The sequence below is a fragment of the Falco naumanni genome, chromosome 13 (assembly GCF_017639655.2).
Source record: "Falco naumanni isolate bFalNau1 chromosome 13, bFalNau1.pat, whole genome shotgun sequence".
Classification (NCBI taxonomy): domain Eukaryota; kingdom Metazoa; phylum Chordata; class Aves; order Falconiformes; family Falconidae; genus Falco; species Falco naumanni.
This window is the reverse complement of record NC_054066.1, coordinates 28,216,509-28,240,113: the sequence shown is the minus strand read 5'-3', so window position 1 is coordinate 28,240,113 and position 23,605 is coordinate 28,216,509. Positions and strand designations below refer to the sequence as shown.

At 50.6% G+C, this 23,605-nt stretch overlaps 2 protein-coding genes across 2 annotated transcripts in view; one reads left to right on the top strand and one right to left on the bottom strand.

The window, feature by feature from the left end:
• Positions 1 to 12,017: 12,017 nt before the first annotated feature.
• On the bottom strand, positions 12,018 to 18,648 carry SHOX2 (short stature homeobox 2). The gene is made up of 5 exons (XM_040612441.1): positions 18,117 to 18,648; positions 16,623 to 16,831; positions 14,132 to 14,189; positions 13,957 to 14,049; positions 12,018 to 13,909 (listed from the first exon to the last, which is right to left on the bottom strand). Exons 1-5 carry the CDS (start codon positions 18,385 to 18,387, stop codon positions 13,626 to 13,628), a joined length of 915 nt encoding a protein of 304 aa, XP_040468375.1. The 5' UTR covers positions 18,388 to 18,648; the 3' UTR covers positions 12,018 to 13,625.
• Positions 18,649 to 20,209: 1,561 nt separating this feature from the next.
• The window catches only part of RSRC1 (arginine and serine rich coiled-coil 1), a 170,195-nt gene continuing 166,799 nt past the window's right edge, over positions 20,210 to 23,605 (top strand). The window contains exon 1 of the mRNA XM_040613202.1: positions 20,210 to 20,327. The gene's annotated coding sequence lies outside the window, so the exon portion shown is untranslated. The remainder of the gene's footprint in view (positions 20,328 to 23,605) is intronic.

Below are 23,605 nucleotides of genomic sequence, written 5' to 3'. Positions count from 1 at the left end.
AGTATAAAATAAAGACACTGAAAAATGACTAATTGAAGAATGTTTTCCCCTCTGAAACCCAATTTCAGCCTCCAAAGGCAGTGCGGGCTGCGGGCCCCAGGAGCCAAGGGCACTCGGATTATTTGGCTGCAGAGCTGCATGCTAACACACGCTATTTAAATACCCAGGGAGGCAGTTTTCACAGCTCTCTGCTTACGGCCAGATTGAGTTTCACATGTAAACTGGGATTCAGCTGCTTTCTATACAAAGAAATGCATAGGGTTTTGTATACAAAGAAATGTTAAATAACAGTTTATTTTTTGGGTGCCAAATGACTTTTCTGAGAACTTAGACATAAGTTGTTACCGAGATTTAGATTTTCTTTAAAATGAGTCTCAAAGAAAAAGTTATACTTTGTGAAGTTACATTCATGCCAACTGATCCACAGAGGGTACTGGCGTGTGAGATTTTCCATTTAGTCACAACCCATTGAAATATTATCCATATGTTGCAAATAAGGGAAGTCAGTTATAATTAAATGATATTTCGCATTAATTGTATTTAAAGAATAGAAAGATGAGATTGGTTATTCACTTGTCTATTTGTACAAAATCCAGTGGAGGGAAAATATATTACGTAAAGCTTAATAGTCTTCTGTCCTTTTCATCACTGCACATATCCTTCCCAGCAAGGTAACACATCATCCTCGTACCAAGAAGTACCTTGTTCCCAGCAGGTATGAGGCCAGAAGGATATTTAGTGAGGAGGGGGATTAGCACCATGCCCTTCACCTGGTGGTACTCCCTTCTGCCTCCCGGCTGCACAGGCAGCCTCCAGCTCCCCCGAAGGCGTTTTGGTTTCCCTGCCACTGGGAATTATGGAGACAGTGGCCATTAATGGATGATGGATTAATGGATATCAGAAAATTTAATTTCCTGGTTATACTCTATGATTCTGGTCTTTCTGTAGGGACATAAATGTGCATGAGATAATGATATTTCAAGGGCCAAACTGTGGATATTTCCCTCCCATCCTTTTCCTTCTGAATTCATGCAGTCATCACAGCAGATCTGGCCAGAGGGAAAGTACTGTTCGCCTGTGCGCCGTAAACTTACTGCCCAGGCTCTTTCAGGTTGTTTAATTTAGGGAAATAAATTGATGAGTGGGTAACGTACTCCACAAGTGCATCAGTGTTCATTTACAACCAATGCACCAAGTCCAGTTTCCCTGGACAGGCAGCCAGCTGACCAGGAAATGCTCCTTTCTTTGTCCATGGTTCCCATCCTCTCTCGGCAGTCATGATAAACAATCTGTGCCTCTCCCTGACACTGGACTCTGCTCTGGGTACTTCGCCTCCTCTCCCTCCTCCTCTCTGCTTCTCTCCTGCTTTCCCTGCAATGCACATGCAGAGGCACAGTGCAGCAGCCAGATCTCTCCTCTGTGCCTGTCCTCACACCACGAGAACACTCTCCACCCACACACTCCTAATCTGTGACTCATCTCGGATTCTGCCTGCATTTAGGGAATGGCTTCTACTGTTTTGGCCATCTTGTTACATAAGGAGGCTCAATTGTTTCCTACGCCCAGCTGCAGCAAAGCTTGGTTATTGCATCCACCACCTTCAATATCGCTGGACCCGACGCTGCTACTGCACAACATGCACGCAGGTACCTAGAGAGAAGATTGCTTTATAGAATTAACTAATGTTGCTATAGCCTGGAAGTTGTATTTCAGAGGTCAATGGCAGTTTGCTTCAAAGAGGTGTTTTTCACTTTATTTATTTGTCTGATCTAGTCTAGTTTTATGGAGATCCAATACTTTTCACATTAGTACTTGTGACCACTTGAAAACAAGCAGTATTGCAGCCTTGGTGCTTCTCTGCAAGAGCTGTAGCTGTTTTTAATAACCTTATACATTTTTTACGTGAGTCTGTTCTAAAGCCCATCTACACGCCTGCCTTGGTGTCCCAGGGCAAGCTGTCAGTAGTATTGAATAAGAGAGCTGTGATGGGCATTTGGTCTTAAATTGTTCCCCAGGACTTCAATGATTAAAGCAATGCTCAAGACTCTAGCCAAGAGCCCTAGGTTATAATTTTCTTAGGTCTTTTAAGCTAAACAAAGTTGCACCTGCTCAATAGCTGTACAGAAGAAATCAAGGAAAAATGCAATTTGTGGACAATTCCATTTCTCTGGACACAAACCTCATTTATTTTTTTTTCCATTTGCATTTTGCAGGACCTTTTGTGGAAAGCCTGGCTTGCGGCCTTCCTTCCAGCATCCTCCAGGAGACACGGCTGTGTGCTCCTCTCTGGCAGTAGAAACTGCAAAGCCCCTGCTTCAAAGGGCTGTGTTGGCAACAAAGATTTGCCACAACTCCCCTTGCAAACAGCAAGACCATGAGCATGTGGGCTTGGACCCCAGGAGCAGGGTGGCTGGAGCTCCCTTATCTCCAGCTGCCAGCATTCCTGCCCAGCTGTGACCTTACAGAGAGATGTCCTGGGACCACAGTATTCTGGCTGGACAAATTAAATTTACAAACATGCCATCTTGCTGTATTTTCCCAGTGTTATTGATGGTTCTGGGATGTTTGTGAGTGCACAGGATTTTGCCTCCTAAGGACACACAAGGAACAGGTAATTTTCCCAGGTCTCTGACTGTCCCCAGGGAGCCCTCACATCTTCCCAGGAAAATGATGCTGTAAGCAGCAACCCCAGCAGTGGAAGAAAGCAGAAGAGCACTAGCTGCTGCAGGCAGCAGCTTAAGATGTGAGACAGAATAGTGCTCATCACAGCACCCACCCTTTGTAAAGACATGGGTTAGCTGTAAAACATACTCAGGTTCTCATTGTCTCTTATCTCCTTTTCTATCGAGGGAGAAAATGAGGTCTGTAAGGGAGGGGAATGTGACGGAGGAGCAGTAATGTTCACATGCCTTAGGGAGGGAGGGAGGGATGGAGAAGAGCTGCCCACCTCACCTGCAGCCCTCACCTTGACCTCCCCAGCAGCAGCTGCTGGTTCTCCACACCAGCCTGGGACCCTCTCCTGCCTTGTCCATCCACCTCTGGCGAGATGAAGATGCTCACACTGCCATCCCTCCCACACATGGGTTGTCAAGGTGCCGGCTCCTGCTCAAAACAAGAGCCTGTCTCCCTCCACCAGCGAGGCTGCCTTCTGCTGTCTCCTGTCACTTGCCCAGCAGCTGTGAGCAGGAACAAGCCTCTTGGTAGAAGAGGAGAAAGAGAAAGGATACCCACGGATCCCAGCCCTTGGTTTTTCAAAAGAAGACATGATGCAGTGTGCAGGCGTCCCCTGCACCTCTCCATCATGTCGTGCTCTCAACCCCAAGGAGGACACGGTGTGTAGATGGGAAAGTTTCTCCTTGCAGGGTCTGGCAGGACCATAACACTGGGGCTAGTGTGCCACTTCTGGGCACCCAGACTGTGCTGCTCGTCAGTGCAAAACTCCTTCAAACAACCCTGCCAGAGGCAGCTGAGACAGTACCGGGGATTTTGAGGGCTTTTTTTACATAGTTGATGTGATGTCAGAGGAGCTCGGTCCTTTTCATGTGGGGTTTTTTTCCTTACTAAACCTAGCTGGTGCCTCTCGCTGGTCTCCAGCCACCCTCAGACCAGCTCACTTGGTTCCCTACGGCATCTTAAACAGGCTTAAGGCTGCATCCAGGGAAAAGGACTGCCAGTGGAGAGAAACAAGGACAAGAAAAAAAGGTCTTTGGAGGGCTGGGGTGAGGAGCACAGGGAAGGGCTATCAGAAAGAGGCAAGTGATGCCACAGGAACACATCAGACAGACTGGTAGGCAAGAGGAAAGACAGAGCAAGAGACCAATGGTATTTTGGAGGGAGACCAGGATAATGTAAGAGATAATGGCAGGGAAGAGAAATGAAAGTCAGCATGGAGATGGGAAAATGACACACGGAACCAGGTGAGAGATGAGAAATGGTTACATGAGGTACAACATGGAGAGGCTTCAGCTGCGCTGCCGTTCCCCTCAAGACACCCAGAGACCAGGGGTGGGGAAGGTCTCCCATAAGGTTATTTAAGCCCATTCACTCTTAGTTACATGAGCTGGAGGATTTTAAAACTGATCTCATGACTTCAAAACTCACCAAAGCTTATCATAAGCTTCCTGGCCACCCATCTGGGCACAGTGATGGCCCAAGGAGCTTGGAGGATGGTAAATGTGGCTATAGGGTATTGTGTAGATTTTTTTTTAGCTGTTCTTTAGCTTTATTACAGAGAACTTTGAGGAAATAAGCAATGTGTGCAGAAGAGAATTAGTACTTTTAAAATAAAAGGTTGTTTCCCAAGTGCCAGGTAGGCATCCCTGAAGTCAGAAGTAGTACAGTGTATATCCAGCACACAGGGTCCAGACCAGTGTGTGAGAGGAAAACTGCAGTACAGAAACGAGAGCACAGGCATAGTAGTGGTACTGCCCATAGAGACATGCAAAGCAAGAAGAAGCCAATGCAGATTTGAGGACAGCTTTCAGAATTTAAGTTGTCTAAGTTTTTGCTAATTCAATTCCCTATTTAAATTATGACTAACCCAATTTTATAGATGTTAAAACACAGAAGTGCAAGCATTTTTAAACCTAAGTGGCGTTTTTGATTACTAATGGTAGAACTAAAATTCTGCTTTCTGCTCCAGTTATTATCCTCACATGCTTGAGCCCCTAACATTAATCAGTGTATCTGCAAGCCATTGCTTTAAGTTTTCTGAAATTAGACAAGACCAAATTTACCGTTTCCTTATTGGCGACACTTGATGTACACTGAACCACCACATGTTTCCCTGTGGTAATGAACAGTGATTGTATGAGTGCACAGGAAACAGTTAAAAACAAATGTAATACCTGGCTAGCGTTAATTTTTATTTTTCTGAAAACTAAGCAGGACACTTACAAAACTCATGCAAAAGCTTGAAATTTTTTTAAATGTATTCACACTTTAAAGAGTCATAAAGATAAATTACTCATAGGAATACATTGTACATAACTTGGCCTGACCTTGGACATATCTTGGCTAATAACAATTGTTTTGAAGTATATATGTTCCATTTATAACAGAAGGCTTAATTCATCTTTCTCGAGGAGCAGAACAGCGAGCTGACACTCTGTAAATCCTGCCTTTCCATTGTTTAACTGAGAAGTCTCAGTGCAGATGTTATGAAAGAAAGCTCAGAGAGAAAATTCACAGGCATTTCCTCGGCCCAAGAAAATAAGTTCTTGATTACAAGGAAAATGAGTCCATTAGAAATTAATCTAAATTAATTACATCTGAACATAAAATAATGTATGAATTGCAAATGTTTATCTTTCCTTTGGAAGTATTACTATGGTTACATTACATAAATCATACAAAATCCTTTACCTAGGTAGGAAAATATTGTAAACTATTTCTATAATTAAACTGATTGCATATGTAAAAATCTTCATCTGCTTCATATTATAAAGCTGTTTCTCAGCTACATGAAAGGACAAAACCCACTAAGCGTCACATCTTTTCCTGATGCAATGAGCATAAGACAGAGCTACCACTGTTTACACCAGGTAAGAATCTTGTCTCTACAGCCAACAAGGAATCCTCTCCTGCAGCCCTGCAGTTGCAGCAGTATAAGAATAACCAAAATCCCACCCACAGGTACTGGACAAGGAGAGAAATTATTTTAAAAATCACCAGAAATCATACAGGTTAGTTAACATTCCTTAGCAAGGACGAGCATTGTAGCAATAGTATTTCTCTAAATTAACAGCTGTTTGAATAATTACGATAATCTAAACCAGATATTTAAAATATATCAAAGCCCAGCTAATTCAATAGCTTATCATTATCTTTTTTCTTATGATTTTGGTAATGTGGTATTTACCCAAGCAGAATTTCTGCTGCAGTCCACAAAGGCAACGGAGATACAGATAACTAGGAATGTTCCTGCACAGGGACAGCAGTGGCATTTACATGTGGTTTCCATTGTCCTGCATTTAACCCCTCAAAGATATTTTGGGGGAATAATTTATTTACATTTTCTTTAAAAAAGTATAGTTTACCTTCTTCCTAAAGATTACCACATGTCAAAACACTTCCAAATCTAAATATTTCAGAAAAAGAAATCTGCATAATAAATAATGTATACACATTAAGTAGAGGAGTGGCATAAAAGACATTGTGGGTATTCACAGATAATTTGTAATGAGCTACAGGCAGTATCTTAATTTTCAGCAGATTACCAATCTTACTAAGTGCTAGACAAGTTTCTGCTGCTTAAATATTTACCCAAAGGACAACTGAGAGATTCATAACCGTGTTGCTGTTAATACTAACAGTTTGCACAGTCTTCTTTGCCCTGTACAGCACACAGTCTAAGGGCTGAAGCACCCTCTACGATCCGCCGGCATGCTGAGAGGAGCAAGTGCTTTGTGCCAGCTCTCACCAGAGCTATTTTAGTCACTAAACTAAAATGATCTCCAAGAAGAGCTCTTGTGTCTCTTTCTGGTTGCAACCAAAATGTAGATGCTTTCTAATAAAATGGCTAATTCTTTTTTTCAAACACTCTTTCTAGCATGAGCTGTTCAAACATGGGTTAAAACCACCATCTTGTATAAGCTACGTCTGGTGTTCTCATCAGTGGTGACCACCGGGACATGTTCTCCTCCTGTGAGGAAAAGCAAATAGTGTGTCTAAACTGTTCTTAGGGAAATAAGAATGGCGGCAGTGGCTGCCTAACATTGGAGTGACGAAATGTTTCCCCCGTTACAGAGTGCAGAGCATGTTAACATCTTGCTAGAGTGTGTGACTACAGCAGTGAAGGTGCTAGTCAAAGGCGCTGTCTGGAGAATTGAAAAGGCTGGGTTTCACAGAGTGCAGGAACTGTGAAGTCAGTATGACCCCACAGACATTAAGTTCCAAGGAAAATGGCCAGTCTTAACCGTTTCACAGTGATACAAGATCACTTTGTGCAGACCCAGGAAGCCAAAAAGCTTGAGTGATGCTATAGGTGCAGGGGACACTTGAACTTCTGCATTCAAAACACTGAAGGCTGGACACAGACAACTGCTGACCAGCTTGGCAACTGGACATACGGGACCACTGACTAGCCTGCTGCCTTTTCCAGAACATGCAGAATTCAGGGTGACATTTTCAAAGAGCAAAGCACAGAGGCACCAGCGCCAGCAGAGGGAGGAGGAAGCTTAGTCACCTGCTGATGGAGCCTACAGCCACCCGCATGCACCGTTAAGGACCTGTAGATCACGGTCAAGCGTGGAGCACCAGCATGGAAATTAGTCTGTAACATGTGGAATGTCAGCCTGAACAGTAATGCAGCTGAATTTTCTTAATGCATTATTAAAATTGTTATCTTCCTTCTCTAAATTAACTCGAGGAAGATGTTCATAAAAGATTACACTGCTCTGGTACTGTCTTTCGACAACCACAGGTTCACATCCTCGGTGGTTTCAGGATGGCTGTAGCTGCTGATAAGGTCAAACTGCCCCTTGTCCGGAGCACCGGCCCATGACGAGTGCATTTTGTACCTCCCCATTTCAGAATTCTCTCCCAGAATTTTTCCCAGGGTGATTTTTCCTGTGTAAAAGGAGACTGTTAACAGCACATCAGTATTTAATGAACAGCATGTCTGATGTGCAAAGGCCATAAAACCTTTTTTATGAAGGAAAACATTCTCAAACATCTCTCATAGGCGCAGTTTTAAAAAGTTTAACACAGGGCAAAGGAGGGCTAAGCAGACAGGCTTGCAGAACATAATGCAAATCTCCTTTGCATATGTATTTTTTTCCATCATCTTACAGAAAGAGCTAGCAACTGGGGGCCAGGGTGACAGAAAAAATGACACCAGAGTCCAAATCACCTACCTTCTGAGACCACAGCAGTGGGCTGGTAATGAAGCATTAGCCACTGCAGCAAAGCAGCAGTTTTCCCTTTTTTATTCTTTTAGCATACCTTCCCTCTCTAGGAAAAGCTAAAGCTCTTACATGAGCGCAAAACATTATTGTTGAAGAAGAGCATGCCTTCTGCAGCACAAAACAAGAGCCCTATGTCAGCACTGCCTTGGTTTGTGCAAAGCAGGGGTGACATGACACGAACGATAGAGCAGATCCCTACAGATCCGCAGGCAGGACCCGCAGTCTTCCCCTCCTAGTGGGCTGCCTGCAGAGGGTGAAACCGCCTTCGGGGGGGCCTTTACAGGCACCTGCCAGCTGAAAACAAAAATCAGTCTCAAACTGGGGAGGTGTTGGGTTTGTCTTGCTCATTACTTTGTCAAAAGGCACACTGTTACCATGCTGCCAAGAAAGGTAACTGAGGCATTGAGGGCTCTGCTGGTTCTTCCATCAGGAATTTAGCTTTTGCTGAGTCAGTAAAATTAGTAGTAACTGGCAAAACAGCATAAATACATGCTCAAAGCCACGCTCTGCAACCGCACCAGCAAGATTCATGGTATAGAAAATTCACAGAATTTCCTTCATTCACACAAACTTAATTGCCTAAAGAACATCTGGAAAGAAGACTGGCCACTCATGTAAAAAGTGTGAGTAGTGATAACTCACATTTCTGAGAACACTTACTATATCCTCCATCAAAACCAGGGGCAGGGGCAGTTGCAGCTGAATATAGGAAAGGTTAAAAATAAGCACGATTTTTCCAGTTCCTTTCAGAATTTTGTTGCCCATCTCAACGGGCACAAAAGTGATACCGATCTGCTTCTTTTAATTTTTAAATATATGTAGCAGATGACCTTTAAGGTGCACGTTCACCTGCTGGTGCTTCACAGCAAGGGTGAACGAGCTCAGAATGGTTGTGAGAAACCAAAAATTCAAGGGCAAATGAAATGGGAACAGCCACAAAATTGGACAAGTATCAATATTTACTGGGCAGGAGTTAGTACAGTGTGTACTGTTACACAAAACATTATTTATTCCTTGAGTATTCAGCCGCAGTTCACCCAAAGGACCGCTGTACTCACAAGGGCAAACTGCTGTTGCACAGAACCATCGGCTGAATGCCACAGAGGCTCAAGGGCTCTTCTGATGCTGCTTTTCTGAAAGGCATGTTTAAGTGCTCTGGTTAAAAGCTTTGCCCGGAATAAAGCTGAGCTGCTAATGAACAGTACAAGACATCAATTCCATACACAGTATTTAGCGCACTTTTGTGTACTTTTATGTGCTGGGCAAAACTAGTGTTTTCTTTCGCTCTCCTTTTTCATCTTCTTGTATGGAGAACTGAAATCCATAGTAGGAGTTAGCGAGGTGGTGTCTGGAGTTCGCTGTAAGACATCTGGCTGCCGTCGTCCTGCGCTGCTCACCTAACACTGTGTTGCTGCGCAGAGCGAACAGAATGTGGAAACTACTACTTCACTGAATGGGAACCTGTGCTAAGTTCCTGCCGCGAACACGCTGTTGGCTCTGCGAGGACAGAAACAGGTGTTTACTCCTTCCTACATGATTAATTTGGTCTCTTCCCTAAATCCCCTTCTCAGGCCAGCACATCTCCATGTACATCCCACGCTAAAATTTTATCTACTGAAAGCATATATTGTATGTGCACTGATTGGCTCACAAAACACCTGTAATTAAATTGCAGGAAACCTATGAGTTTTTACATAGGTTCAGACACTCTAAGAAATAAAATAGAAACAGAAGAGTTCTGGCCAACTCCTGTTGGCCTATACACTTATTGGCTATTCCAGTCCAAGGAAACCAGGAATGTAAGTATTCCTGTCCAAAAATATCCCATTAAGATGATTTTATTTTAATCACAGCTGCACTAAAAGATACATAGTTCTCTTACACCATCCAATCATCTTTCCCTGTTACGATGAAAGCACATTTTTCATGTCTTTTATTACAATCATCTTGAAGACAGACATGCCGATATCTGAGCATATTGTAAAGATTTTAAGTTCACATCACACGTATCCATCACAGTTTACGTTACCACATCAATAACCCACACAAGACTGTTAGGCAACTATATTTAAACTAGTTGTATTTTAAATAGAGCAGGTAAGTTGTGACAAGTTTATTTGGAGCAGGCTGAGACGATTCATGCCCAGGATGTGATCTGCAGAGTCACAGTGGCCAGGCTGCAGTATTAGCGGCTGGTACACATATTAATTAACTTCTTTATTCGGGGATCAATCGACACCACCGTTAGTTTTATTGACCTTATAATTAGCAGTATCTTACTTTTTGCTTGAATAAAGCCGTTTTACCTAACACAAACCTATCATTTCCAGCCCGTTATTAGCACACAAGCAGCCGGGCTGATTTCGCCCTAGCTACTGGCAGGCCTCTCCGGGAGAGGACCTCCGCCGTCGCCCCGCCGCTGTGCAGCGCAGGGGCAGCCGGGGCTCACTCCCGCCACCCGCCCGGCCTGCGCGGGACCCCGCGGAGCCGCGCGGCGCCGCCGGCCCTCCCGGGGCCGCCCTCCCCCATGGGCAGTGGGCACGGCTCACCGCGGGCCGCCGCTTCCCCAGCCGGGGGCCCGGCAGGGCTGAGGGAGCTCCCGGGGCTGCACCTCATCCGCCTACGCGCCCCGACAGGGGACCGACGGGCCAGCGCCTGGCTTCCGCCGCCGCCGCGCCGAGGCGAGTGCATTCCCGCAGGCGCTGCCCAGCCGCTGGGACTGGGCGCTGGGGTCACCGCGGCGGGCGCTTTCCCTCAGAGGGACCCCCATGTCGGGCGCATTTCCTTCACAAGAATCTCACGGCGGGCGCCTTTGCCTCACAGGGACCCCCATGGCGAACGCTTTCCCCTCAAAGGGACTCCCGCTGCAGGCGACCTTCCCTCAGAGGAACCCCCGTGGCAGGCACTTTCCCTCAGAAGAATCTCAGGGGGTGCGCTTTCCCCTCACAGGCACCCCCATGGCGGGCGCTTTCCCCTCAGAGGGACCCCCACTGCAGACGCCTTTCCCTCACAAGAATCTCATGGCAGGCGCCTTTCCCCTCACAGGCGCCCCCACGGCGGGTGCGTTCCCCTCAGAGGAACCCCCGTTGCGGACAACTTTCCCTCAGAGGGAACCCCGTGGCAGGCGTTTTCCCTCACAAGAATATCATGGCGGGCTCTTTCCCCTCAGAGGAACCCCATGGCGGGCGCCTTTCCCTTAGAAGAACCCCATGGCGGGCGCCTTTCCCTCACAGTCACCCCCATGGCGGGCGCTTTCCCCTCGCAGAGACGCCCACGGCGGGTGCTTTGCCTCAGAGGAATTCCATGGGGGCGCCTTTCCCTCTCAGGGACCCCTATGGCAGGCGCCTTCTTTCGCAGGCACCCCCATGGCGGGCACTTTCCCTCACAGGGACACCTATAGCCAGCGCTTTCCCGTCACAGGGACCCCCATGGCCGGCGCTTTCCCGTCACAGGGACGTCCATGGCAGGCGCTATCCCTCAGAGGGACCCACATGGCGGGCGCTTTCCCCTCAGAGGGACCCCATGGCCGTCGCCTTTCCTTCAGAGGGACCCCCACAGCGGGCACTTTCCCTCAAAGGAATCCCATAGCAGGCAGTTTCCCCTCGCAGGGACCCCCAATGGCAGGCGCTTTCCCCTCAGAGGGAACCCCATGGCGGGCGTTTTCCCCTCAGAGGCATCTCCATGGCGGGCGCCTTTCCCCCACAGGGACCCCCATGGTGGACGCTTTCCCTCAGAGGATTCCACGGCGGGCGCCTTTCCCTCACAGGGAGCCCATGGCGGGCGCTTTCTCTGAAAGGAATCCCATAGCAGGCTCTTCCCCCTCGCAGGGACCCCCTTGGCGGGCGCTGTCCCCTCAGAGGGACCCCCATGCTGGGCGCCTTGCCCCTCACACCGGCGCCCGCGGAGCCCCGGGCAGCAGCGCAGCGGGCAGAGCCGGGGCGGCGGAGCGGGCGGGGGCAGCGCGGCGGGCGGTGCCGGGGCGGTGCGGCGCGACCCCCCCGTTCCCTCCGTGGAAGATACCGGGAGCCATGACGCTTTCCTCGATTTTATTACCTGAGGGAACTTGACAGAACTTGTAAAGACACAATTGCTATAAACTTCCACCGGTCTATTTTTCCTTCCAAAGGAAGCCAAACCAAAACGCCGCGTTCAGTTTTGCGAAGCCGAACACTCAGGAAAACTCATATAAAGTGGTAACGAAAAGATGCGCGGAGGTGAGCGGTGCTTCCGCGCCGTGCTGGGCGCTATCTGCCTGTCGCGATATCTACGGAGCAGAAAGAAACGTGCGAGCTCTACAGAAGATGTCAACACAGAAAAGAAAGAATATCACCGATGATTTAATATTAACAGTACCAGAGGTGACGTGAAACCGTCCGCCGAAACGTTACTCTTTTCAGTCAATAGGTCGCAAAGTGTCTTAAATTCATTACTTGGCACTTATTGAGAATCGTGACGTCGAAAATGGATTAAAAAAGGTGAAGCAAACCTGAGTGAAACAAAATATATTGTACTGACAACAAATGTAATGAAATAACAGCATCTTGTTTTCTTTTTTTTTCTTTTTTTTAAATAACTTAAAATACACTAGAAAAAATATGGTCAATATAAATAATTTTGTTTTCATGGAGAACAAATAGATACAAAGCCCGTCCATACCAAAGTTCGCGTAGAAGAGCTTTCCCTCTCTCTTGGCAATAAGCGTGAGGGTCTGATGACAAACTGGGATAACAATCACCGACTGCAAGGTACCCCAGGTTAAATAGCTATACGTCTTTCAAATAAAAATTAAAAAAAAATAGGAAAAAAATCACAAGATTACGTGAATAGATACACCTTTATGAGATAAAATGTAAATGTTTGACAGTCAACTATCAATTCACAAGTTATAGCCAAAATAAACTTTGTTCGTGTGTATCAACATATTTTACATGTACCCAGTATCTCTTATTGGAATTCGCCGCTGTGTAAAGTGGTGGTTGGGAATTAAATACTTTTTTTTTTTTCCTTCTTTTTTTCCTTTTGTTTTTGCCCTCAGGACAAGAGAGACCCGGCAAAGGGAGGCACGCTCCGCTGTCCTGATGCTTTCCGCTCCCTTTTATTTCAGAGGTGGGACAGCAAACGACCAACAAAGATTTAAGAGTGGAAAAGGTAGTGCTTGATCTCCCTCTCTCTTTCTGCTTCCCTCCAAGATTAAAAGAGAAAGAACCCAGCCAAACCCAGTTTGTTTGTTTTGTTTTGTTTTTTCTACTAAAGATGAGGGTGAAGTGCAAGTGAATCAAAGGACTCCATCAATGAAATACAAATACATGCAACCCGGAATGCTGCTGGAGGAAGTATCCCGGACAGTTTCCCATTAGAAATTCGCAGAGAAATCATTGTCTTTTTTTAAAACTTTTTTTTCCCCCTCTTCGTCGTCGTCTTTCTCTCTTCTTTTTGTCGCTATTCCAGACATGGTTGTTAAACTCAAGTATCTGATGCAACGTGAAAGGAGGCCCGCCTCTCTTATCAAATTTCTTGTATTAAAGTGAACTTCGCAGAAAAAGGTCAGTTTCAAAACCTGTGAACTTCCCAGCTGCGCGTCTAGTTCCTCTAATTCTTTAAATAAGTATATATCTCCCGTCAGTTTCTCCTCTCCCTCGTCTTTTTTTTTATTATTATTTTTTTCCTTTTTTCCCCCTTTTTATTTAAAAAAAAAAAAAGCCCCCGCTGGCGGGCCGGTCACAGCCCCAGGGCGGCGGCGTGTTTCTTGGCCTTGAGGCGGAGGTCGGCGATGCTGGAGTTCTTGCTGGTGGTCTTGGCGGCGGCGGCGGCCGCCACCACGGAGGCGGCGGAGGCGGACTCGGCCAGGGTGGCCAGCGGTAGCCCGAAGGGGGGAGCGGGGAACATCATGTAGGGTGCGTGGGCCAGGTGCGGGTGGAGGTGGTGATGCGCGTGGGCCACGGCGCTGTCCAGCTGCAGCTGCGCCTGAACCTGCCGGGACAAGGGCAGTGCGTGGCAGCGACCCACCCGCGTGGCCCCGCCGCCCACCCACTCGCGTCCCGCCGCCCACTTGCCTGCTGGAAGGGCATCCGCAGCGCGCCCACGTTCACGTATGGGGCCACGCGGCAGGCTTCGAACTGGCTGGCGGCGCCGATCAGCACCCCTGCGGGAGGCAGCGGCAGGAAGTCAGCGCGGAGAGCCCCCCCACGCGCGGTCGACCCACCCGCGGCACCCCTCTCCTCTACCTTTGTGGAGCTGGTTTTCTTGCTTTCGGCATTTGGCTCTTCGGTTCTGGAACCAGACCTGCGGGGAGAAGCGGGGGGGGGGTGGAGAGGGGGACGACACAGACACACACGACACACACACGGGTGTCACGGGCGCGCTGCCACCGCCGTGGCAAAAAAAAAAAAAAAAAAATTCTAAACCCAGCGACAATTAAAAAAGAAAAACAAGCGGCAGACAAAGAAACTTGACCGCTGCACGGGCTGGGCTCCCTCCTCTCGGGCAGCCCTCGCTCCTGAGCTCCAAAACGCAAAAGGCAAAGGGAAATAAAAAAAAGAAAATATAGAGAAAACCGGCATCCGCAGAGTGCTCGCTCCAGAGACACTACTGCCTGAGCCCGGGCTTCGTCTTTCTGCATCAGGGTCCCCAAAGACCTAAATCGCCCCCTGATATTTAATACTAACTGGCGATAACGGGGTTTGATGTTTGCACCGTCAGGCCTGAGAAGATCGTGCTCATTAATAAATAAATTGATTAGCTTTATCTTCAAGAAATACTAAACACCAGAGTTTAACGAGTCTTTTTTTTTTTTTTTTTTTTTTTTTTTCTTCAGGGGGAGGTGGGTAATTACTGTCATAAAAGCTTCGCTACAAAGAAGTTTAGAATTTCTCTGTTCCTCTGTGCAGTGGAGTGTAGCACAGAAGCGGAATAATTGTCTCATTATCATGATAATCTAATTTGCTTCCACAGAAAGGGCTGCTGCACGTTAGACAAGAACATACTTTTAATATTGGAAATGGAATTGTTGAAATAAATTACCAGAATAAAGTTCTACTGGTTTAGAGGAGAGGGGAGGGAGGGAAGGAGGGAGGGAGAGTGCGTCTTAAAACATTCCTGTTTAAAGACAGACCTCTGCACCGCATCTCAGAAGCCACAGCGACCAAGCAATCCTTTCCCCACCGCCAACAAACAAATAAACAAAAAAAACAAAAACAAAATTATTTTTAAGGTCTTACGTGAAGAGACAAATACAAATGTGAATTTCCCCCACTCTGCCATTTACTTCAGCTAAGCAAAATCTGCCCAACAGCCATGTTCGTCCTCAGCCTCCCGTGGAAATGCACATTCCATAATTTACAAATTAGTGCAGATGCGAGGCAAAATATTATTGCAAAGCGTTTTTCGGAACGATTTAAAAGGGAACGGGTTTAAATCTATGTAAATCTCCAAAAGTTATTATGCACCCTGAGATTTGGCATAATGGGAGCGCGGATTATGCGCCGCAGCCGCCGCGTTCTTTGTCGAGCAAACAGCCAGCAGAAGGAAGCACCTCCCTTTTACATTTTTCATACCCAAGTTGAAGCCCAGCAACTTTGTTTGGTTTTGTTAAGATTTGCTGGGCATAACTGGCCGCCTGCCTCGGCGGAAAAACGGGGAAGCGGGAAAACGAAGCCTCTTGGTTTTGGCTTGGGTGTTGGGGTTTTTTTTGTTTGCTTTTTTTTTTTTTAATTACAAAAGCTGCTTATTATTACTTTCTCGGTCCATCGCGACAGCTCTGTTTCTGTCCCTACTACAAAGATGCAGGGAAACCCCACAAGGATTGCACGCATAGTTGGGTGCAGATGGTGGCCTACGAGCACAAAGATTGAGGGGGAGTATCTGTTACAGCAGTACTTTCTAACAGCTGCAGATGTTCGGGGCCTAAAACTACTCCATGTGTTCAAATAAATAATGACCATCATTTTCTTTTCTTTTATTATCACGACGGAAATACACCGGAGCAGCTACATTTGTTCGCATCTGAGGAGTTACCTTCCTCCCCGGCCGGGCAGAGCCCGGACCCCTCCTCACTTCTTCATCTCATCCCAAGAAAACTCGCAGCAACCAGCCCAGGAACCGATTTTGAAAAACTTTGGAAGGGCAGCCCGAGGTTAAACGCGCAGGTTAAATCAAAGGAAGCTGTGGCTTCTCGCTACAGGAGAACACTTAAAATAGCCTGGTTTTATCCCAGACTTTTTATTTCATAAACCTGAACAAAGCCTGTCTGTGCACTCCGCTCAGTTTTCGTGCCGCTTCCCTCAAGATTTAACAACTACGAAGAGAAACGGCCTGTAAATTTTTTTTTTTTCTTTTTGCGTTTAGCAGTTCCTAATTTAGTTTACGGTCACTGCATCTATAAAGTTAATTGGTACGTCCGCCCGGTGAGCCCTGAGCCAGGAGCAGCCCGGAGAGGGACCGCAGCCCACGCCAACAAAATAGCCATTGTAGCTCTCGCCGAGAGAGGGATGAAATAAACGCGGACATGAAATAAAACGCGACAGAGCGAGGGGCAGGGGACTTGCGAGGGGGCAAATCAGGGGACAGCCCGGGGAGGGTGGCTTTTTAGATTCGCTGAGTGCAATTCGGCGCGGGGGCTCTGCCAACCCGTGTCAGGAGCGGCGGGGACTGGGCACGATCGGGCTTTACCCGAGCTGGTCCCGCGCAGCCTGCGCATCCCCGCGCAGCCCCGGCTACCTGCACCCTGGCCTCGGACAGCCCCAGCCGCTGGCTCAGCTCCTCCCGCATGAAGGCGTCCGGGTAGTGGGTCTCGTCGAAAAGCCTTTCCAGCTCGTTCAGCTGCTCCAGGGTGAAATTCGTCCGGCTCCTCCTCTGCTTGATTTTCGTCTGCCCTTCGTCTTCCATCGCTTTCGCATCCTCCTTGCGCTCCTTCAGCTCTGGGGAGACTGGGCACGACACGGGCACTCAGACAGGCGGGGCGGCCGGGACGGGAGGCTGCAGGGAGGCAGCGAGACTACCGGCCTCGCCCCCCTGGCCCGCAGCTCCCCTCCGCCGCACCGGCACCCGGGGTGGGGGACACGGGGAAGAAGCCCCCGCCGCTCCCCGGGGCCTGTGCTCCCCGGCCGCGTTAGGCCCGCCTCGGCCGCTGCCTTTCCGGGCCCCGGCGCTCGGCTCCGGTAGCGACTGGCGGCGGGGAACGGGGCCCGGCGGCCACCCGCAGCGGGGGGGGGGGGGGGGGGGGGGGGGGGGGGGAGGCGGGGGCGGGGTACCGGCCCGCGGTGGGGGCGCCTCTGACCCCGCTGCCCGCCCGGGAGAAGCGCAGCAACAGGTCCCCGGTGCGCTCCACCAAGCAGCGCGGCCCCTCCGCGCCCCGCGGCCGAGCCCGCTCTCTCCTAGGTTTTTTTGATTTTGTTGTTTTAATTTTCTGCCAGCGACGCGGGACCCCTGCGGAACCCCCCGCGCCCGGCCCTGCCCGCCCACCGCCGCTCCTTAGCGCGGATTTGTTTATTAGCCCCTTTGCGGGGATGCTCCAGCCGCGTCGCGCTCCGCCGGCACCGCTCGCCCGAACAAAAGGGCGGCTGTCCACCGCGGGTCCCCGCGCAGCGACAGGCACTGGCCCTGCCCCGCAGGCGGGCGCGGAGCCCCCCGCGCTGTTGGTCCGCCGGCGCGGCCCGGCCGCCTCCCCGCAGCCGCCGAGAACGGCCCCGGCCCCGCGGCCATCGCCCCGGCGCGGAAAAGGCGCGGAAAAACCACGGGGCGTTTGGGAGAGAAAGGCGCCCGGCAGGGCCTGGGCGCGGAAGCCGCGCGGAGCTTGGGCCGAGCGCCGGCAGCACAGCCCGGCCCCACACGTGTCCGTGGAGCCGAGACTCGCGGGAGAACCACCGGGCCCGCGTGCCCCCGTTGGCAGTGCGGCTTCCCGCGGGATGCTGACTGGGACCCGCTCGCGCTGCCAACAACTTAAACGCTTCTTTAAATATTTTAATATAAACTTGGAGGCTGGCCGCGTATTCCCCGCAATTGGGAGCGGGCGGAAAGCCGCCCGTGGGCGCCTGTCGCAGCCTCCCCACGAACGCGGCCGCTGCCGAGCCCCTTCCACCCGCGACCGCGGTCTGCCTCGCCCGGTGCGCGGCCACCGCCCGCTCCCGCCGCCGCTCCGCGCCTCCCGAGCCCGACGGGGGGAAGGAGGGGAAAGGGACGGGAAGCAGGGGGACTGCCCGGTGCCGCCGTTACCGTCGCTGAGCTTGGGGGTGGCCGCCTCGGCGGCTCTGTCGGCGGCGGCGGCGGCGTCGGGCTCCCGCGGCGGCGACGGCCCGCCGCCCGCCCGCGCCGCGGGACTGCCCGCGTCGTCTCGGCCCGGTTCGGCCGCGGTACCGCCGCTCTCCCGCGGTCCGCCGGCGCGCAGGGGCCCGCTCTCCAGCACCTCGCGGTAGGTGATGAGCTCCTTCTTCTCCTTCGCTTTGGGATCAAACGACTTGGAGACAAACGCCGTCAGCTCCTCCATGGCCGCGGCTCAGGGGCGCGCTGCCCCGGCTCCCCGGGCGGGCATCCACGGGGCGGGGTGGCGGCGGCGCCCCGGGCCGTGCCGAGCCCAGCCGAGCCCAGCCGCGCCGTGCCGTGCCGCCCGACGTGTAGGGCTCTCGGGGTCTGATAGCGACGCCGCGATTGAAGTGGCACTATTTATACTTTGCAACGCCTGCCCCTTGTTCCCGGCGAATTACCTCCCCTCGGAGCTCTGAATGGACCCCTTCTCCGCCGCCCGACCGCGCCGCCCGCCGCGGGGCTCTGCGGACAGGGCACCGCCAGCCCGCCCGCCCGCCGCCCTCCGCGCGCTGCGCCCTAATTAATTTAATTAGGCGCGGGCCCGTGCGCCAGGTCCCGGGCGAGCGCGGCGCGGGAGAGGGGCCGGAGCTGCGGGGGAGTGGCCAAGGCGGGAGGAGCGGAGGGGGGTGCGCAGGCTCCGCACCCGCGCACCGCCCCGCGGGACTCGGGGGGTGCGGAGCCGCCCCCCGCGCAGCCCCGCGGGGCCAGAGGCGAGGGGCGCTCCCCCACACCCCGCCGGGAGCCGGCCCGGTGCGCGGAGCGGCGGCAGCGTGGGACCGGCCCCGGGGGAGCCGGAAAAGTTCCTCCGTGGACGCCCAAATCCAGCAAATAAATTACCGGCTAATTGACAGTGACAAATACAGCCGTATCATTAACGTTTTCTCATACGGCGAATTGAGGCATCAGATTAGAGCGAATTACGCTATTTATTGCTAATATTGTTTTTCCTTTGTTGTTTAAATCCCATTAAGAGAGTACTTTTGTTGACAGAAGCCGTCTCTTTTACACCTTTGCTAGAACCCTAATAAATTATTCAAAATTGTTTAACTCTTGCGTATGTATTGATTTCTCATTTGACCTCTGGAAAGATGACTTTACATAAAAGAGCGTTTATTTACTCGAGCAGGTAATGGTATCGAGGATGGAATTAGCATTTCTTCAGATCCAATTATACACGCCGCAGCCGCGATCGGCAACCAGTTCCCGTGGCTCCGTTTCGGGCGGCAAAGCCGGTCCCGCCGCCCGTGACCCGGTCCCGCTTGGCCCCGCTCCGCCCCGCGAGGCAGTCTCGGTCCCGGGGGGGGGGGAAGGCGGGGGTCGGACACGCGGGTCCCCACGGGGACAGCCCTGCCGGGGAGGTGATGGCCAGCGGCTCCTCCATCCTCACGTTTCGATTATCCTCCCGCAACATTTCGCGGTTCCCGTGGCGGGGAGCGCGTGCTCGGAAACTCGCGTTAAACTAACCAAATCCGCCCAAAGACAGCGCTAAGTGTAACGGTTATCAACGCGTTCCCTCGCGTTTCTCGCGGTCGCCCGGCGGAGGCTGAGCTCGGCCCGGGGCACGCTCACCCCGCGCCGGGGGCTCGTCCGGCCCCGTCGCGCTGCCCACGCCGCGGGGGGAACGGCCCCTTCGGCCACGGGGGCGGCCGTCGGGGCCAGGAAGCACCGACCCTCGTTAGTCACTTCGTGCTGAAACGAGGAAGCCCCCGCGCCGCCGTCCCGCGCCTCGCCCCGCCGCGCAGCCCGTCACCCACGGGGGAGGCGGACGGCGGCGTGCTACAGCAACGTGCCGGTAAGTCGTTGTGGCTTGTCACCGCGCTGCGCCCGGTGTGGAGCAGCGCGACGTGGGCGGCTGCAGCCACCCGCGGGCAGACCAGGACCGGCCCTGCGCCCCTCGCTGCCCATCACGCGTGGGGGGCTCGCCCCGCCGGGGCGGCGAGCGCGCTACATCGATTCCTCGGCGCTCGGCGGCGCTGCCTGGCCGCCTGGATGAGCTCGGCGCTGGCTTGCTGCTGCCTGCCCGGCGCCCAGGAAGGCGCTGAGCTCAAACCGGCAGCCGCGGCCCGCCGCCGCCGCCTGCGCTCCCGCGGCCCGGCCCAGCCTGACTGCTCCGCCGCTCAGGTAACGTGGCGGGGCCGGGCGGCGAGCCCACCCCCGGCAGGGGTACGGCAGTGCGCCGCGGGCCATCGCCGCGGGGGCTGGGCGGGCCCTGCGGCCTGCTGCTCGCTGCCCAGGGCCGCACGGGACCCGGTTGTGGCCCGGGGCCGGCGTCAGGGTCGGGGGTGGGAACGGCGGCGTGGGGCCGCGCCGGGCTGGGCCTGCCCGGTGTGGCCGTGCCGAGCCGCGGCCTGGCTTCCCGGGGCTGCGGCGGAGCCCCAGGGCGGGCTCCCGGCGGGCTGCGGGGCTTGGCCGACGGGTCCTGCGGCCTCAGGCCTGCACAGACTGCGGGTCCCCCCCGGCCGCGGGGGCTGCGCCGGGGAGGGACGCGGCTGCCCGGTGCCGTGGGGGGCTGCGGGCAAGGCTCGGCGGCCAGTAGCCGGCCGGGGAGCCCAGCCGGGCCCGGGGCTCCAGACTCTGTTCGGGTTTCCTGGTGGAGACGGGCGGGAGCCCTGGGAGCTGCTTTCTTCCCTGGCTTTTCTAGTTTCTGTTTGATCTAGCGGGGCCCAGCTGGCGTGAGTGGGGAGCACACAGTATCTGTGATGGATGTTACTGTCCTTGGTATCAGCCCTTGGAATTCACTTTATATTTTTGATTCATAAGATAAGAGGGAATCATTCGTGTATAATCTTATTTTCCCACCTCTTGTCTGTGAAAGCATGGGTAAAGAAGGTGTGTGATTGGGTTTTTCTGCACCTGACGCACTGCTCCTCGCAGCAGTCATTTTCCTTGTATATTTCAGCCAAATATAGCTAGTGCTGCTCCCCCCTCTGCCATGAAGGAAACATTTTTTGAACAGTTTATGTGTTCTAATGATTTTGGACAAAATCTAGACATGTTGTTTCATGTTGAGCATGATCCTGTACCCCCTGAGGGAGGAAGGTATTTAGAACTTGATTAAAAAAAACAAACAAACAAAACCCAAAAGCTGCATTGTAAAGTTCAGATAAATGTAGCTGATCTGTAAGCGTGTTCTGAAAGTTGGTTACTTAGAAGAAATGCTGATTAATTGATGCCCTTAGTGAATTTGGGTTGATCTAAAATAGGAATGTTTTTTAGTTCTCACTGTATTCAGGTTCAGAAAATTATGTGGTGGAAGGCCAGTTTGTAGAATTAAGAATTATTGAGCAAAAGGTGGCTTGTAGAGGCGGTCTCTTAGTTAGGTGAGCATCATACTGGAGTTTGAGATCTGCATTCCATCCTCTGCTGTTGGTGTCCTGGATGCACGTGCATTGTCTCCTTGAGCCTAGTTTTCCCCACACTTTGAAATCTAAAGATTTGAAGCTGAATTAAGGACTGTTGTTATTATAAATAAAGTGTTCATTCGTGGTTTTGCGTTCAGGTAGACTTTCTTCCAAGTTAAATTTTATTGATTTTGAAAAATACCGTTAATGTAATCATCAAAGGGGACATCTTTTATGTGATCAGGAACCAGTGTTCTGCTGTGTTTGGTGTGTGTGGATTCTGGTGTCTAGGGGAGAGATTGTAAGTAAGTAACAGTTCCCGTGATTCTTTGATCTGTGGACTTTTCTTCTGATGTAACCAGTTATGGTAGCTTGGTCGCTGGGATTTCCTGTAGTGATCTGGAAACTTGGCTAAGGGAAAGAGGCACCATTGAATAAGTATGTAAGAATCAAGGGTGATGATTCAGGTTGCTGCCCTTATAAGAACGGCCACCATATTGTCCTTTCTAAACAAATCTCTTCCTCTACTGAGAGCGGTTTTTCTGAATTGGAGAGCAGGGGCAGTTTCCACTTAACTACAAGCTTGGTGGAGGTAGATACAAAGGCACTCATTGATCTGCATGCACCCAGATTGACTGACTTCTGCCCTCTGCCTGTTTGTGGTTTCCCTTCTTTGGGGAGCAGGGCTGCCATTAGTAACACTGCAACTCTTACTAGTGAGCATGTTTGTTGAGGACTTGGTGTAAATTTTACTTCCATTAGCCTTATTTCCTGGCTGAAGCTCAAGTAGCATCTCATCCTGACTTGTTGATTCTCTCCTGTAGATGGACTCGCACAGTTCAGCAGGAAAGAAGGGGATTCTGAGATGGTTGCGGTATATTTTCCATCAACACCCTTCTAAATGGTTATAATTTCTTAAAGGATCTTGTTTGTAGAGATGCTACATAAACAGAGCAGGTGGTTAGTGATTATTGCAAGCCAGTTATAATCAAAGCCTCTTGGTAACTAACAAACCTAAATCATTTGGATTTGATATTTAACAAATGTGGAGGTTATTTTGTTGTCATCACTTCTGGCTGATTATGGTAACTGAAGATTGTATTGTTTAATTGGATGCTGTGCTCAAGATGTAGTCTGCTGCAGTAATGTTTGCTGGATAACAGCCTCTGATTAAAACCAACCAAAGGATGTTATTTTCTTACAACCTACAGTAAATACAGTAATAGTTTGAAACTCATGTTTGAAAAATCAGGTATTGTATGCTGGAAATAATTCCTCAACATCCCTGAAATATTGATCTGACCTTGTTCAATCTTGAGTGTATGCTTCTTACCACATTTTAAAGTATACCTTACTCTCTTGGAATAGATTTTCCAGGGAAGTCTGTCTGTTTCCTATGCCATCTATGTTTTCTTTACATTTTTAAATGCAGGGTGGGAGGTTACTTAGCTGTTCACAGGTGAACTTGATAGCACTGTTTATAATTTTGCCAAATACAAATAGTTGGTTTGAAATTTTTGATGTTGGTTTGTCTTGGAAAAACACCTGTGTGAAAGTATGTACTTTGTTTTCATTTCAGCCAGAGTTGCAGCATCGGTTTTCAGAAAGACTTAAATGAAAATTACCTATTAAAAAAACAAAGGCCTGGAGACCTGTCTTTTAGATCCTCCAGCATGCCTGTGCTCTGGAATGAGGACTTAAAATTTATCAGGCCCAGCTGTTAGTCGTTCTACTGAAAGGCTGCTCAATTTCACACAAACTGCAAGTGTTCAGAATGTTGAAGCTCACGGACATTCACTAGAACCTTCAAAAATAATTAAGTAGCCAATTAATTTGGTGATTATATGTTCCAGTTCAGGCTTCAGCATGAGTTTTCATGTAGCTACTGTGGATTTTTGTATCTTGAGACAGCACCTTCTGAGTTCTCAGTGTTTCTTTGCTGTTTGACCGGAATAGTTTGATCTAAATTCAGAGTGGGTGAGGGAATATGCTGAGTGGTTGAGGATCACGTGGGGGAAGGTTGGGGCGGGATGGTGGAAGAGAATGAGCCTCACTGAT

Excerpts from the sequence above, each read along its gene's own strand:
- SHOX2 (XM_040612441.1), bottom strand. The coding sequence starts at position 18,387 with ATGGAGGAGCTGACGGCGTTTGTCTCCAAGTCGTTTGATCCCAAAGCG. Across the intron at positions 14,050-14,131 it reads AGAAAACCAGCTCCACAAAG|GGGTGCTGATCGGCGCCGCC; the intron begins GTAGAGGAGAGG and ends TGCCTCCCGCAG. Across the intron at positions 13,910-13,956 it reads GATGCCCTTCCAGCAGGCAA|GTCGCTGCCACGCACTGCCC; the intron begins GTGGGCGGCGGG and ends CCACGCGGGTGG.